General features: G+C 44.2%; 1 protein-coding gene across 1 annotated transcript in view; it reads left to right on the top strand.

Annotated features, from left to right (window-relative positions):
* The window catches only part of LOC308530188 (uncharacterized protein), a 65169-nt gene extending 57982 nt beyond the window's left edge, over positions 1-7187 (top strand). Inside the window, exon 5 of the mRNA XM_081106681.1 lies at positions 1580-7187. Coding sequence (XP_080962807.1) covers positions 1580-3495 — 1916 coding nt within the window. The 3' untranslated portion in view covers positions 3496-7187. The remainder of the gene's footprint in view (positions 1-1579) is intronic.
* Positions 7188-16861: the final 9674 nt, after the last annotated feature.

Here is a 16861-nt window from a genome sequence, read left to right as displayed (position 1 = left end):
AATGTTTAGGTCACTGAATGTTTTTATAACAACCTTACATATTTTGTTTCCTGATATATTATTGGCACTGATTCTAACTTTATCAACTCTTCTCTCATTGTGAGGCCATCAGAATATCTAGCAATAATGGCCAACCAAGCATTTGATGTGACATAAGTAGTTTCATCAAGAGAAATTGAAAAATATTTACAATTTAATTCTTTTTTTAATTAATGTTGTACGTTTTTGTTAAGATCTATTATTCTGTCTTTGATAGTATTTCTACTGAGTGGTAACTCAGAAATTCTTTTAATAATATCATCTTTATTTTTCATATTGTGAAATAGAGCTGGTGCACATCTTAGAAATGTTTCCTTGATAAATTCTCCGTCACTGCAGGCTTTACCATGCTGAACTATGGAGTGAGCAATACAGTAACTTGCTAATGTTAAATTTGTAGAGCATCTTACAAATTTAATGATGGAATTTGATTGACTTTTATAGAGGTGTAGATGCCTAGAAATGTATTCCTTCCTTTCACTGATACTTTTTTCAAGACCTGACAATAATTAGTTTCAAAATGTCTCTTTAATTCCATGTTCTGCTTTTTACCATTTCATTACACAGTATGCACAATGATCTGTTGTTTCAGTCGACAATCCCTTACATCTAGATCCATATGTCTTGAATGGGTAGGCTACTGCTACTTCCACTTCCTTTATCATTCAATCTTGCTTTTTTATTTATTTTTGATTCTCCATGACAAGGCTGCAATAATGAATAAACATAAATCACGGCGTTTTTTATAAAAGGTTGATAGGTTTCTTATCTATTAACTTTTTGCAGTGTTGTTGCACTGACTCCTGGTTGCAAAACAATTCAAAGATAGTATGTATAACCAACAAATATATGGTGCTGTAATCAATTATCTGACATGCAGAATGTCTCGCTGAGCACTGTTGCACTGTATATCTTTTTCTTCTAACGCTCCCACTCCTGCCTCCTAACGAACATGGTGATCAAGTGCGTCCATTTGCCGAATGCATGCGAATGCACGGGAAGCTTACCTGAGGCACATGTTGACAATAATGAGGCCATTTCCAGAATTGGGCATTTTGTCACTCGAGTAAAAATAAAATGTCATGAGTAAAGATTAATCTCTTTATATTGCAATTCTTAACCTTTTTGATATTATGTCTATATTGGAACAATGTATCTTGGATGTTTTCACTATGTATCTTTGCTATGCAACACCGATGTACATGTTTACATCTGGTTTTAGAATTGCATTACTGATCATGAGTAATGTGAGTAATAATATTACTCGAGTGATGCCCAATGCTGGCCGTTGTGAGAGACATATATTTGAATTATGCAATTTTTTGTCTCTTTGGATGCGTGTCACCCAAAATGAGTTAGCGTGTCACCTCATAGGTTCGCCATCACTGCTATAGCAATATTTCAAAAACACATGTATCTAAGCCAGTTATTTCTTATGGGTATAATTTCCCTATATATTTTACTATGTAGTCCTTTTTACTATGGAAATTTTACTTCTAAAATGACAACCAAAATTATTATTATTTTTTTAATCTTTCAGATTTGTCATCAAGATATGCCAATAATTACTTACCTCCAAAAGAAGATACTTATGAAACAGAATTATTTCAATGGGAAATGAATGACAGGCTTCAAGTCTATGATATTAAGAAGTCTATTCCTAGAGATTATTTGGAAGTCAGAGGCACATTGGAAAATCAGAAGGAATTTTTCAGGCAAGGAATGATTATATATGAAAAAATGTCTATTTTCAATCAGCATACTTACTTATCTCAATATCCCACATGTAATTCTGAGAAGCCCTATAAATGTAAGGAATGTGGGAAGGCCTTTAGACGGGCCTCACACCTAACTCAACATCAGAGTATTCATACTGGTGAGAAACCCTATCAATGTAAGCAATGTGGGAAGGCCTTTAGTCGTGATTCACAGCTCAGTCTTCATCATAGACTTCATAGTGGTGAGAAACCATATGCATGCAAGGAATGTGGGAAGGCCTTTACTCAGAGCTCACAACTGATTTTACATTACAGAATTCATACTGGTGAAAAACCATATAAATGTGAACAATGTGGGAAAGCTTTTATTCGTAGTTCACAACTAACTCGACATCAAAAAGTCCATACTGGAGAGAAACCTTATGAATGTAAAGAATGTGGAAAGGCCTTTACTCAGAACTCACAACTTACATTGCACCAGAGACTTCATACTGGCGAGAAACTCTATGAATGTAAAGAATGTAGAAAGGTTTTTACTCAGCTCTCACAACTTATTCTACATAAGAGAATCCATACTGGTGAAAAACCCTATGAATGTAAGGAATGTGGGAAAGCTTTTATTTGTGGCTCACAGCTTTCTCAACATCAGAAAATTCATAATGGGGAAAAGCCATATGGATGTAAAGAATGTGGGAAGGCCTTTATTCGTGGTTCATTACTTATGCAACATCAGAGGATTCATACTGGCGAAAAACCCTATAAATGTGAACAGTGTGGGAAGGCCTTTATCCGTGGTTCACAACTTACTCAACACCAGAGAATTCATACCAATGAGAAGCCCTATGAATGTAAGGAATGTGGAAAGACCTTTAATCATGGTTCACAACTTACTCAACATCAGAGAATTCATACTGGTGAGAAACCCTATCAATGTAATGAATGTGGAAAAGCCTTTAATAGAGGCTCACTACTTACTCGGCATCAGAGAATTCATACTGGTGAGAAACCCTATGAATGCAAAGAATGTGGAAAGACCTTTAGTCGTGGCTCAGAACTTACTCAACATGAGAGAATTCACACTGGTGAGAAACCCTATGAATGTAAGGAATGTGGAAAGTCTTTTATTCGTGGTTCACAGCTTACTCAACATCAGAGAATTCATACTGGTGAGAAACCTTATGAATGTAAAGAATGTAGAATGGCCTTTACTCAGAGTTCACATCTTTCTCAACATCAGAGACTTCATACTGGTGAGAAGCCATATGTATGTAATGACTGTGGAAAGGCCTTTGCTCGTGGCTTACTACTTATACAGCATCAGAGAATTCATACAGGTGAGAAACCTTATCAGTGTAAGGAATGTGGGAAGGCCTTTATTCGTGGTTCACAACTTACTCAACATCAGCGAATTCACACTGGAGAAAAACCCTATGAATGCAAGGAATGTGGGAAAGCCTTTAGTCATGGTTCTCAACTTACTTTACATCAAAGAATCCATACTGGTGAGAAGCCCTATGAATGCAAAGAATGTGGAAAAGCCTTTACTCAGAGCTCACACCTTTCTCGACATCAGAGAATTCATACTGGTGAGAAACCATATCAATGTAAGGAATGTGGGAAGGCCTTTACTCGTGGTTCACAACTAACTCAACATCAGAGAATTCATATCAGTGAGAAATCTTTTAAATATAAGGAATGTGGAATAGACTTGACTCATAGCTCACAAGTTTATATATGAATTTGAAACTTTGTGATTAATAAAGAGATTTCTGTGGTCATTAATCCATTATAATCAAAGAATTCTTAAAATGTGAATATGGGAGTACACTTTCTCATAAAATTCTGCATCAGTGAATTTATTTGGGGAAGAGTGATAATGTAATCCATATAGAAAAATTTATTACTAGAAACATTAAACTTTAGTGAATTTTAATCAATAGTAATGTAATAAATATTAGAAGGCCTTCAGCCATAGCATGTCTTTTTAAGGATTATCTTGACTCTATCAGTTGCTTCCCTTTGTGACATTTGTTATGATAACCTTTAGTTTAATCATTTGTAAGAAAACTTAATACCTTCCTTATCAAATTCTTGAAAGTATTATGTGAGTTGTTACATGTAAAGCTTTTAGAGCAGTGCCTTGAACATAGCATAGCACAAATATTAGCTGTTATTATAGTGTTAGATAATTTGCATGAGAGGAGGACACTTATGAGTATAATGAATATTGAAAAATATTCCATTTAACATTTAACCCCAATTATTTGAATGGGGAACACTGTATGCTATAATAAATGTGAGCAAGCTTTTATTTAGATTTGATCCAATATGCTACAAGAGGAAATTCATACTGTATATTAAAAAAAACCACTGTAGGTTTAATGAGTGGATTGTTGACGAGGTTTTAAGTGAATTGTAACAAAGTCCAAAAACTCATATTTTCTCTTTCTGACCACAATTCAAGAATATTATTTAGAAATGGATAACCATAATAAATCTTTCTACTAGGAACTTTTTAAAAACTTGGGTTTACAGATTTTGATTAACATGAAAATAAAAACTGACATTACAGACTGTTTTGCAATGAAAAAATGAGTCTATGTCAGAGACTGCTGTTTTTCTGCCCAGTATCCATTTCCCTTTTTAAGTAACTGAATTCTTGATTGAAAACCTATGTAAGATTTCCTTACTGATTAAAGTGGAAATGATATTTTGTATGATTAGGACATTTATCCCTTTTTCCTCTATTTTCCCTCTGTCTACAATGTGGACATTTAATCTGTAGTACTGGCAGTTTTATGGGAACTTTGAGAATGGGTATTAAGGATGGTGGAGTAGAAAAACAAAATATACACCTCTGCTGATTTTATACAACAGCCACAACAACTTTGGTCTTCCTGTATTTCTTTATATAGAAATGAAAATAAACTTACTTATTGATACTATTGTTATTTTCTTGTTGACAAAATTATTAAGGATATAAAATTTTATATCTGGATGTGGAGTCCTGTGGGTAAGGAAATCTCAAATGTGGCACTGCTTTAGGGCCATGGAGAATGAGGATCTACGTATCTCAGACTAGAAAACTGACGATTGTTTTTATACACAAGACATTTGGTCAGACTCCCACTTTATCTCACAAGGCATATCTTGTGCCAATTAAGACAATGATGGTAGGAAAAATAATAGGAGTGATTCAGAATGTGGGTTTTGGGTGCTTCTTTCTGCATTTGGTAATGCCCTGTGAAAGAAATTTAGTGGAGAGTTAGATACCGAGGGTGCTTTCAGAGATTGAAAACAATATTGATTTGTTGAGAGATGTAGGTGCTCAATCCAGGTTGATGGTAAATTTTAGAACTTTGATCCTTGTGGGATTCAAAATGCCAAACGCTAGCAGCTAAACAAGAAATGAGACCATTGCTAATCCTTGCAAACGCAGTGAATCTGTTAGCAAGAGAAAAAAAGAATTTAAAATGCTTTCCCAATATTCTTATTTATTAAGTACTTAATATTTCAGCTACTCTTTTAGGTATTTGGTGTATATCAATGAACAATTCTAGAAGGAGAAGATAGAATAATACATTGTAGAGTATGTTAGAACATACGTGTTATAGGGGGAAATTTTCAAAAGGAGTGGAGGAGGATATGACAGTTTAGGCTGCTATATGAAATAGAATGATCAGGGTAGACCATGGAGAAGGAAATATTTGAGTCAAGATTTGTAGAGGTGAAGGAGTAAATCATTATCTAAGGGAAGGGCATTCCAGGCAGAGGAAAAAGAGCAAAGGCCCTTACATTGCTGGTTTGTTTGAGGAACACCAGTGGAGATATTGTAAAGGTTTGTGCTGATGGATGATTGATAAAGGAGGTAAGAGAGATAATGACTATACCTTGTAAGTCATTTTGTATTTTGAGCAGAGGACATGATCTGACATATTGCTATTGTGTTTAAAATTTTAAAAGTCTAAGTGGCTATGAGTAGAGGTTATGGCATTAATTCAGATAAATGATGATAGTAGCTCAGACCAGAGTAGCAACAATGGTGAGAAGTGGTTGGAGTCTAGATATATGGTAAATATGATGGAGCAAGCAAAATTTGTTTGAGGGTTAGATGTCAGATGTAAAAGAAAAAAGTCTAGGGTACTGACCCAAAAGTTTAGGGCTCAAGTAACTGGAAAGATGTTCTCATCAGCTGAGATGGGGAAAGGTACAGTTCCATCAGGTTTGTGGGGGAAGATTGGAAGTACATTTGTTGGACATACTGAGTTTGGCATGTCTTTTTGACACAAAATAACAATATTGAGTGAGCACTTGGATGTTCTAATTTGTACTATTCTAGAGATTATATTAATTTGCTAATTATTACCTATAGTTATTTAAAATCATGAAGCAGGACAAGATCATTAAGGACCTGAGTGTGGCGAGAGAAAAGAACATAAAGGACTGATCCACCTTGAGAATTCAAGGATAAAAGACAATCAAAGCAGGATCAGTGAGATGGAAAGACAACTAATAGTTGTACCACAGAAGCCAAATGAAAGTGAGTCAAAGGGAGAGGATGGCTGCTGATGGGAAGGCAGACTGCAAGATAGTGTGTGAGTGAGAGAACAAAAGGAGAGTGTGTGGACATATGGGGAGTGTTTATTTGTGGGTGAGGGACAGCTGTATTCCAAGGGACTGTTGGGGACTGCCAGACTGGGCTCCCCTGACCAGGCAGCCTCCACTGCTGCTGAAATCTCTCCTGAAGCGACCAGCTCTGCTGCGGAGACCACGCCATCTTGAAGGGGGAGAGTATCTGTTATCAGAAGCCTATACATCCTGGGACTCTACAACCACAACACCCAGGGGCTAGCTGTGAACCCAGGAACACTCAAGCAGCATGAATACGCAGAGTTGGATGAGCTCTGCACCTTCTCACGGAAAGGTCAGATTTCACCTAGGGAAAGGTGAGATCTGCAATCCAGGCAGGAGAGAGAAATGTGCGAATGGGATCTAGAGGTTCGGGGGAAGTCTGCGCCCCACAAAAACTGCGGCCATTGGGGCTAGCGTGATCCGTGAATGTGGAAGGAGATCCACAGGGCTCCTGGAAGAACTCTAAAAATCAATCCATAGCTGGACTGGGCGCGAAAAGGCACCCTGAAATTTTCCCAGTGTGCCGGCTGCTTAGTGCCAGGGGGAAAAAGACTGCACAGAAACATTCACAGAGTTGTGTGCAGTTCCAGAGGGTAAAAGTTGCAAGTTCACACACTTACTCTGGCTCTTTTTTTTTCTCTTTAAATCGTTGCTTTTGATTACTAACCCCAGTACATAGGATCACCCAATTGGGGACACTCTAAGAGACTGCAGCGGAAAGTTGTTCCCGTGGAATCTGGGGATCAGAGCAAGGAGTAACGATCAGAGAACCAGCTCTGGGGCAATCCATTCTCCCAAGTCAGTATTAAGTGCGACAGGGAAAACAAAATCTAAATACTGGCTAGAGGGGACTTATCGCCCCGGAGGTCAATCCAGAAACACTGCCACCCAGGGGTTTAATCACAAATTGACTCTTGTGTAAACACAAATAAAGGAGTCTAAGACACAAAGAAATACTGCCTGCTTGAAAATCAGGACTGTGGCTTACAACACAGAGGAGCAGTTGAACGCAGGGAACTTCAATATTCTCTGACAACTTACAGGAAACAAGTGGGCCAAACAGAACAGTAGAGGAAGTGAATGACCTTCGCTACTGCACATTTTTATTTTTTCATCTTTTACTTAAGAAACTATTTTTTTCCTCACTTGATTTTACCTTTTTAATTATTATATTTTTATTTATTTATTCATTTATTTTACAGGAACCAGGACCAATGATCACCAGCTGCCCAAGTACCAAAAAATTATGCTTCTGAAATCTCTTGATGTCGATTCCACACATAGAGCAATCAGGCTGCTCTATGTGTGCCACGCACGACAGAAGCCTATATTTTTATTTTTAATCAGTATTACCACTACTATTTTACCTTTTTTTAAAAGTCATTTTATTTTCTCTTTATAATATTTTGGGATTAGTGTTCTACATTCTATTTTCATTTTTCCTTTAGCATCGTTTTACTCTATCTCAACTTTACCTTTATCCAACACTCTCTTCCTCACTTATCCCATTTTGTTGTCCTGTTTCTCTTACCCTATTCCTGCTTTAGATTTTCCCTATTCCTCCTTTTTACTCCATTAAAAATTCATCCTACTTATACATCTAATTTCCGATCCCCTGTTCTAAGTCTATACACACCTCTGTCTTCTCTTTCTTCACTATCCAATTTTTCTTTTTTATCCCTTCCCTTTTTATTTTTGTTATTGTTTTCTTGTTTTGTTTTATTCTAGGTTTTGTTTTGTTTTGCCTTGCTTTCTCTGTCCTATTGTTGTTGTTTGCTTTATTATTTTTTTAATTAAATCTTTATTGTTCAGATTATTACATTTGTTCCTCTTTCCCCCCCCCATAACTCCCCTCCTCCCAGTTCCCGCCCCACCCTCCGCCCTCACTCCCCACCCACTGTCCTCATCCATAGGTGCACGATTTTTGTCCAGTCTCTTCCCGCATCTCCCACACCCCTTTTCCCCCCAAGAATAGTCAGTCCATTCCCTTTCTATGTCCCTGATTCTATTATAATCACCAGTTCATTCTGTTCATCAAATTATTTATTCACTTGATTCTTAGATTCACTTGTTGATAGATGCATATTTGTTGTTCATAATTTGTATCTTTACCTTTTTCTTCCTCTTCCTCTTCTTAAAGGATACCTTTCAGCATTTCATATAATCCTGGTTTGGTGGTGATGAACTCCTTTAGCTTTTCCTTATCTGTGAAGCTCTTTATCTGACCTTCAGTTCTGAATGATAGCTTTGCTGGATAAAGTAATCTTGGTTGTAGGTTCTTGGTATTCATCACTTTGAATATTTCTTGCCATTCCCTTCTGGCCTGCAAAGTTTCTGTTGAGAAATCAGCTGACAGTCGTATGGGTATTCCCTTGTAGGTAACTGACTTTCTTTCTCTTGCTGCTTTTAGGATTTTCTCTTTTTCTTTTGCTCTTGGCATTTTAATGATGATGTGTCTTGGTGTGGTCCTCTTTGGATTTTTTTTGTTTGGGGTTCTCTGCGCTTCCTGGACCTGTAAGTCTATTTCTTTCACCAGGTGGGGGAAGTTTTCTGTCATTATTTCTTCAAAGAGGTTTTCAATATCTTGCTCTCTCTCATCTTCTGGCACCCCTATAATTCTGATGTTGGTACGCTTGAAGCTGTCCCAGAGGCTCCTTACACTATCTTCGTATTTTCGGATTCTTTTTTCATTTTGCTTTTCCAGTTGGGTGTTTTTTGCTTCTTCGCATTTTGAATCTTTGACTTGATTCTTGCGCTCCTCTGGTCTGCTGTTGGGTGTCTGTACAATATTCTTTATTTCAGTCAGTGTATGCTTAATTTCTAGTTGGTTCTTTATCACAATATCGAGGGTGTCATTAGATTTCTTGAGGATCTCACTACATTTATCGGCGGTCTCACCAGTCTTTTCGAGGGCCTTACTAAGTTTATCGGCAGCTTCTAGACAGTTCTTGAGAGACCTTAAAAGTGTGGTTTTGAGCTCTATATCTTCCATTTCTGACATTTGCGTCCTGTTTCTTTGTCTCCGCATTTTTTTATCTTTTCTTGGTGCACCCCCTAGTGGTCTTTGTGCGCAGTCTTGTTGTAGTTAAGCCTTGATTGTTGTCGGCAATACCGGGGGTGATTTGACTTCCAGGCTAACTGGCTATGAGAGTCAGCTGTGTCTGCAGTGGGAGAGCTTCTGTGTTGGATCTCTAGGGCGGTGCTAATCTAGCATTTGCCTGAGGCTATCCGGCAAATGGCTCTGTGCAGGGGTTGAGTGGGGCGGGTCCCCGGGGATCTACAGGGCAGGCCGGAGTGAGCAGTTATGGCTGCTCTCAGTTCAGTCCCTAGGGGCTCTGCCTCACAGAGTCCCAGCAGCCACTGCAAACCTCGGAGAGAAAGCTGCCTTGGAATTCCGACCAAAGCCAGACAGTCCCGCTTCTCCCGTTTGAGTCTGGGTCCCTAGAGACTCGCCCAGATCTGGAGCTCAGAGTCTGAAACTCCCTCCCGATTGAAAACAACAACCACACCCTCTGCTGCCAGCCCACTCAGTGCGCACTCCGCACCTGAGTATTTCACTTCAGCACTGCGCCTCCTCTGAATCTGGGTATGATATTCTCTTTCCTCCTAGTTGTAGAATTTCCACTCAGCCAGCCTTCCTGTGGTTCTGGATGATGTCCATTCCGTCTTTTAGTTGTTTTTTGAAGTGGTTGTTCGAGGCAGCAATCTCCAGCGTTAACCTATGCCGCCATCTTGGTTTCCTCCCAAACCTTAGTCCAATGCTTTTTGATTTACAGCAATTCTGTGAACAGGAGTGGCCCACTTTCCAGGAGGGGTGGCCAGATGCAGGGTCTTTTGATCTGACCACTGCCTACTGGGTCCATTATGTCATATATGGCCACCCAGGGGATCCTAATCAAATTCCTTATATTCAGGTTTGGGTTGACATATTGTCCAAGAAACCCCGGTGGATGACGGCTTGCCTCCCGAGGGGAAAATTGGGACAGAGACAGACAGTCCTCTTGGCTTCGGCCCAGAAGGACAAAACTGCCCCTGTTCTCCAGGGTCCAAGTGAGGAGGCACTCCCCAGGGTCAGGCCTCCCCCGTATGCTCCCCCACCCACTGGCCCGATGGTGGCTAAAGACCCTGGCCCGGAACCTCTGCCTCCTCCACAGCCGGTTTCTTTTCCTCCGAAAACACCAGTCCAGGACCCAGCTTCATTCTCCCCTCCTCACACTAGGCAAGGGATAGTGTATGGAGAGAGAGAAGGAAAGGGGGAGAACCTGCAGGACCCAGCGGCATCTGCCAGTCCTGCAGTTCCTATGCTGCCACTACGGCAGGCAGGCCCTTTAGATTTGGGTCCAGACGGGCAACCTTTCATGGTCTATGTCCCCTTTTCTACCAGTGACTTGTACAATTGGAAGAACCAGAATCCTTCTTTCTCCCAGAATCCACTCTTTTAGAGTCTGTGGTTTTTTTTTTACCCATCAACCTACCTGGGATAATTGCCAACAGTTGATGCAAACTCTTTTCACTTCAGACGAGAGAGAGAGTCAAGGCGGAAGGGAGGAAATTTGTACTGGGTCCGGATGGGCAGCCTACCTCTGACCAAGATAGATTAGAGGCTGTGTTTCCCTCCAGGCGACCTGACTGGAATCCCAATAGTGAGAGGGGAAAGGAGGCTCTCGATTGGTATCACCAGACTCTATTGGGGGGCACCCAAGCTATTGCTCGGAGACCCACAAACCTCTCTAAGGTGACAGAGACAGTCCTGACCCTAATGCCCCGGAAAGTCGAAGAGCTGTCATTGTAGCATTTGTTTCCCAGTCGGCCCCAGATATTAGAAAAAATTGCAGAAGTTAGAAGGCTTTGAGGGGAAATCAATCTCTGAGTTGGTTGAGGTGGCCCAGAAGGTTTTTAACAATCGGGAGGACCCTACAGCAGGTTTAAACACCCAGATGGCCAAGGTCTTCCTGGACCTAAATGAGGAAAAAGGCCCAAGGGGCTGGAGTGACAATAAGAATAAAGGAAAGCCTCGTGGGAGAAAAGGAGTCCAATCCAGGCTTGGAAAAAATCAGTGTGCACTTTGCAAAAAGGAAGGACACTGGAAAAGGGAGTGCCCTGAACGTGCGGAGGAACCGACTCCCGTGCTGGTGGAGGAGGTGGATTAGGGTTGTCAGGGCTCAGCTGGCCCCCAAGAGCCCAGGATAACTCTGACAGTGGGGGGCCAAAAGGTGGACTTCCTTGTGGACACGGGAGCCACCTTCTCTGTCCTGCAACAGCCAGTGGGTCCGGTCTCTAAGACCAAAATCCCCATCAAAGGGGCAACTGGAAAAGTGAAATCCTACCCATGGACTAAAGGTCGGATCAGCGACCTAAGAAATGGCTCAGTGACTCATTCCTAGTAATGCCAGAGTGCCCTTACCCTCTGCTAGGCCGGGACTTGCTGAGTAAATTACGGGCCACAATCTCTTTTGAAGGGCCAGGGCCAGAGGTCAAGTTGCAAGACCCAGGGACTGCGGGGATCTATCTTCTGACATTGCCTTTACAGGAGGAATATTTACTACATGAGGAGCCTGGGGAAGTCTCCGCAGATGCCTATCTCCAACAACTAAGACAGGCTATCCTGGGAGTTTGGGCAGAGGACAATCCGCCAGGGTTAGCTAAACACCGGCCTCCAATTGTAGTCCAGCTAACCAGCAGTAACACCCCAGTCAGAGTCCGGCAATATCCAATGAGCCAGAAAGCAAGAGTGGGAATCGCCAAGCACATTAAGAGGCTGAAAGAGGCTGGAATCTTGATTCTTTGCCAATCTGCTTGGAACACTCCCCTGTTGCCAGTACAGAAACCAGGGGCTGAGGATTTCAGGCCGGTGCAGGACTTAAGGGAAGTAAACAAGAGGGTTGAGACTATCCATCCCACGGTTCTGAACCCTTACACTCTTCTCAGCCTCCTCAAGCCAGAACACCAGTTCTATACTGTTTTAGATCTAAAGGATGCCTTTTTCTCCCTTCCCCTGGCAAAGCAGAGTCAACCTATTTTCGCCTTCGAGTGGGTGGACCCGACAGAGGGAGAGTCTGGACAGTTAACTTGGACTAGATTGCCACAAGGGTTTAAGAACTCACCCACTCTGTTTGATGAGGCCCTAAACCAAGACCTCCGGGAGTTCCGTCAGGACCATCCACGGGTGACTCTGCTCCAATATGTAGACGACCTCCTACTGGCCACGGAGGAGGAACAGGACTGTAGACAGGCCACTCGAGAGTTGCTGACCACCCTAGGTCATTTGGGGTATCGGGTCTCAACCAAGAAAGCTCAGCTATGCACTACCCGAGTGACATATTTGGGTTACAACATAGAAGTGGGTAGGCGAACTTTATCCAGTAGCAGAATAAAGGCCATCTTGTCAACCCCCAGGCCTACCACCAAAAGGCAAGTCCGGGAGTTCCTTGGGGCAGTGGGTTATTGCAGGCTATGGATACTAGGTTTTGCAGAAATTGCAAGACCACTCTACTCTGCAACGGGGGGAAAGGAGGCCGCCCTGGTCTGGACAGAAAAGGAAGAAGAGGCTTATAAGAGACTGAAAGAAGCCCTGGTAAGCGCCCCGGCACTCGCCCTGCCAGACCTAACCAAACCCTTTCAGCTATATGTAGCAGAAAACAAAGGGGTGGCGAAAGGGGTCCTCACACAACCCCTAGGACCATGGAAACGCCCCGTAGCTTACCTCTCTAAGAGACTTGACCCGGTGGCCTCGGGATGGCCCAACTGCTTGAGAGCCACTGCAGCCACCGCGCTCCTGGTAAAGGAAGCCTCAAAGCTAACCTTTGGCCAAAATCTCCAAGTAGTTGCTCCGCATTCAGTTGAGACCTTATTAAGGAGCCCCCCCGGAGAGATGGATGTCCAACGCCCTCATTACCCAGTACCAGGTGTTACTGCTAGACCCACCATGAGTCAGCTTCCTGAAAACAGCTGCCTTGAACCCGGCCACACTCCTCCCTGACAAGGAGGCAGAGCCTCCTTTGCATGACTGCGAGGAGACATTGACTGCCCTCACTTTCCTCCGAGAGGACCTTGTGGACCAGCCCCTGCAGAATCCAGATGAGACCCTCTACACGGACAGGAGCAGCTTCATAGAAGAAGGTACTCGGTATGCGGGGGCGGCAGTGGTGACACAAAAGGAGGTTCTCTGGGCACAGGCCTTAGGACGAGGCACCTCAGCCCAAAAGGCAGAACTTATAGCACTCACTCAGGCCCTCGGTTGGGGAAAAGGAAAAAGAGTGAACATTTTCACAGACAGTCGGTATGCTTTCGCCACTGTACACGTGCATGGGGCCCTATATCAGGAAAGAGGCCTCCTGACCTCAGGAGGAAAGGACATTAAAAATGTTTCTGAGATACTTAACCTCCTGGCAGCCATATGGGGGCCAAAAGAAGTGGCAGTAATTCATTGCCGAGGGCACCAGAAGGGTGATAGTCCCGAAGCACAGGGAAATCGACTTGCAGACCAAACCGCCAAAGACGTGGCTAAAAGACCAGTAGGGCCTCTAGAAGTTCTCGTAGCCCTGCCAGCACGAAGGCTCCCAGAGAAGCCTACTTATGTGACGGGGGAGCAGAGGCTAGCTGTGAAACTAGGGGCCCAGGAAGGAGAGGCTGGATGGCTAATCCTGCCAGATGGAAGGCCTATAGTGCCAGAAGCCCTGGGGTGGACCATCGCTTCCCAGACCCACCAGAGCACCCACCTGGTGGGAACAAAGCTATCAGAACTACTGGGAAGAGAATTTTACATCCCAGGGCTCCAGAAAAATATCCCAAGTTGTGGCTAGGAGGTGCCAAGTGTGTGCCTGGGTAAACCAAGGGCCCCCTGTTGTGGCTGCGCCGGGGCAGCGATTCTGAGGACAGAACCCTGGAGAACACTGGGAAGTGGACTTCACCGAGATACCAGGAGGACAAGGAGGGTATAAATACTTGCTGGTTTTCATTGATACCTTCTCTGGCTGGCCTCAGGCATACCCAACCAAGGCAGAGACAGCACAGCTAGTAGTTAGAAAACTCCTCACTGAAATTGTCCCCCGGTTTGGCCTGCCACTATACATGGGGTACGATAATGGCCCAGCGTTCATCGCCAAAGTTACACAATCCATAGTTAAGGCCCTGAGAGTTACCTGGAAATTGCATTGTGTCTATAGGCCACAGAGTTCTGGACAGGTAGAGAGGATGAATCGGACCTTAAAGGAAACATTAACTAAGTTAAAATTAGAGACCGGTGAAAACTGGGTAAGTCTCCTTCCTTTTTGCTCTCCTCAGAGCTAGGTGCACTCCATACATAAAGGGACTCACCCCTTTTGAAATTATGTTTGACAGGCCACCACCTCTTCTTCCCCGCCGAAGGGAGGAAGAGCTTGCCCGACTGTCTACCCAAAATTTGCTTAAGTCCTTACAGGCTTTGCAGAGCAGCGCCTCGTTGGCACGACGGGTGGTGAGCCGTATTGGAGGAGGACGTGCTGAGATCCAGTCCAACACAGCCTGCCTTCTCTCCGGGACATCTCGTTTGGGTGAAGCGTGACGACCCTGGCAGCCTGGAACCTAGATGGGATGGACCCTACCAGGTGGTGCAGAGCACTCCAACTGCCATCAAAGTCGCAGGAAAGAGGCACTGGATCCATCGTACCCAGGTTAAGGAAACAAACGACAGCGTCGAGGGATGGCGGGTCCAGAAGACTGGAGACCCGTTGAAGGTCAGACTCACTCGGTGTTCTTCCTAACTCTCCTCATCTGCCTGCAGCCGGGACTGGGAAATCCCCATTCGGCCAGAAATTACTCTTGGGAGGTCACACGTACTATTGATGGGACTGTTATAGGCTCTGTTGTTGGAATAGGGGCGCCTGTCATCCCGACAGATCTCTGTAAACTGTTTGGAGAAAACGGGAAATTCCTGTAGCAAAACTGCATCGACTAAGTATGGCTCGGGGGGCCGTCCCCGGGTCACCAAAGCCAGGGGTTACGGGTGCGGAGACCTAACCCTAGAGCAAGAATTGTGGCACACTCGACATTATGTCTGCCCCTGGGAAGCGGGTAGTAACTGTGGAGGAGAGGGTGATGTCTATTGTGCCTCTTGGGGTTGCGAGACCCTAGCCCCATGGAAAAAACCTCCCACCGACAAGCTCCTCCGTCTGAACAGAGAGGTTCGACCTGGGGCCCTGAAGAAGAACTGCATGATCGGAAATTGTAACCCCGTCCTCCTCATGCCTCTCGCCTGGTGGACTGACCAATGGGAAGGGGGAAAGACGTGGGGACTAAGACTCTATGTAAGCGGCCGAGACCCTGGCCAGCTCTTCACCATTCAACGCCGGACTCTTCCCTGGTGGTTCAACACGATTGGCCCCTTGCATCCCCTAGACAAGCCTGAGAGGCCAAGCCAGCCACAGCACCCAGCCCCAGCTAAACCTCCTGGTTCCCCTGGGTCACAAAGCTCTGGGAGCCCCAGCCCTACTCCACCTGCAGCCACGACCTCACCAGCCCTTGGGGACCTACAACAGCTTTTTGATACAGGCTGTAAAGTTAATGGTTACACCCAATACTCCAGAATCTTAGAGGAGGACCCTGAATCAAAGATTTGATTCCCAATAAGACTAGTAGGGAATGTACTGGGCTGCATATCGTGGTGCGCTGTACTGGAACAGACAGATAGGAAGGTACTGACATCAGGTCAGGCCTTGAGATATGGTCTCGTGGTCCCTCCTCAATATACTGTGCTCTCTGTTCCCGGAAAACATAGATAGGAAGGTGATAATGCTATACGGTGTCGGGAACAAATTGTGTAAACAAGGCTTTGTAACTTTGTAGTTTTTGCAAATAAATATGCTGTAACGCTTGCAGTCATTGCTGCAGTTCAGCCTTTGCTTTGGTGGAGTGCTGGGACTGCAGACAGCTGGCCAGCTTAATAAAGGTTCCTAAATTTAAATTCTGAGTCTGTGGTCTATCTCGCTGAGCCAACCCATAACACCCTCACCCCCACTAGTCTGGCCCCGATTGGCCCTCATCAGGGTGGGCCAGCCGGATCCAACCTGTGCATGAATTTGTCCACCGGGCCTCTAGCTAATTATAATTAACTAGGGCCCCAGTGCACAAATTTGTGCACCTTGAAAGGAACTGTGAGCCATGAGGCTGCAGTGGGCACAGGGGTGGGTCTTAGCCTATCCTCTGCGCCTCCACCCAGCCCCTCCTGCCATGGCCCCTGGTCCCCTGTCTGCTAGCAGCCACGCTCCCACCGCTCCCACTGCTGCTGCTCCCACACGCTGAGCTGACGGTGCTGGCCCCGCTCAACCCACTGATGGCATAGAGAGATCGGGGCAGTTTCCAGCAGTGGCTGCGAGCAGTGGCTGCTGCCCAAATCACCCCTCAGGTGCAGGGGGAGGTAGAGAAGGCCTCAGGGGAGATCGGGACCAGCACCAGGTGCTGGCAGCAGGTGTGGGCGTTGGCTGCGAATGTGAGTG

The sequence above is a fragment of the Myotis nattereri genome (assembly GCF_964212035.1).
Source record: "Myotis nattereri genome assembly, chromosome: 15".
NCBI lineage: Eukaryota > Metazoa > Chordata > Mammalia > Chiroptera > Vespertilionidae > Myotis > Myotis nattereri.
Note: the sequence above shows the minus strand (reverse complement) of the source record. Positions and strands in the feature narration are given on the sequence as shown.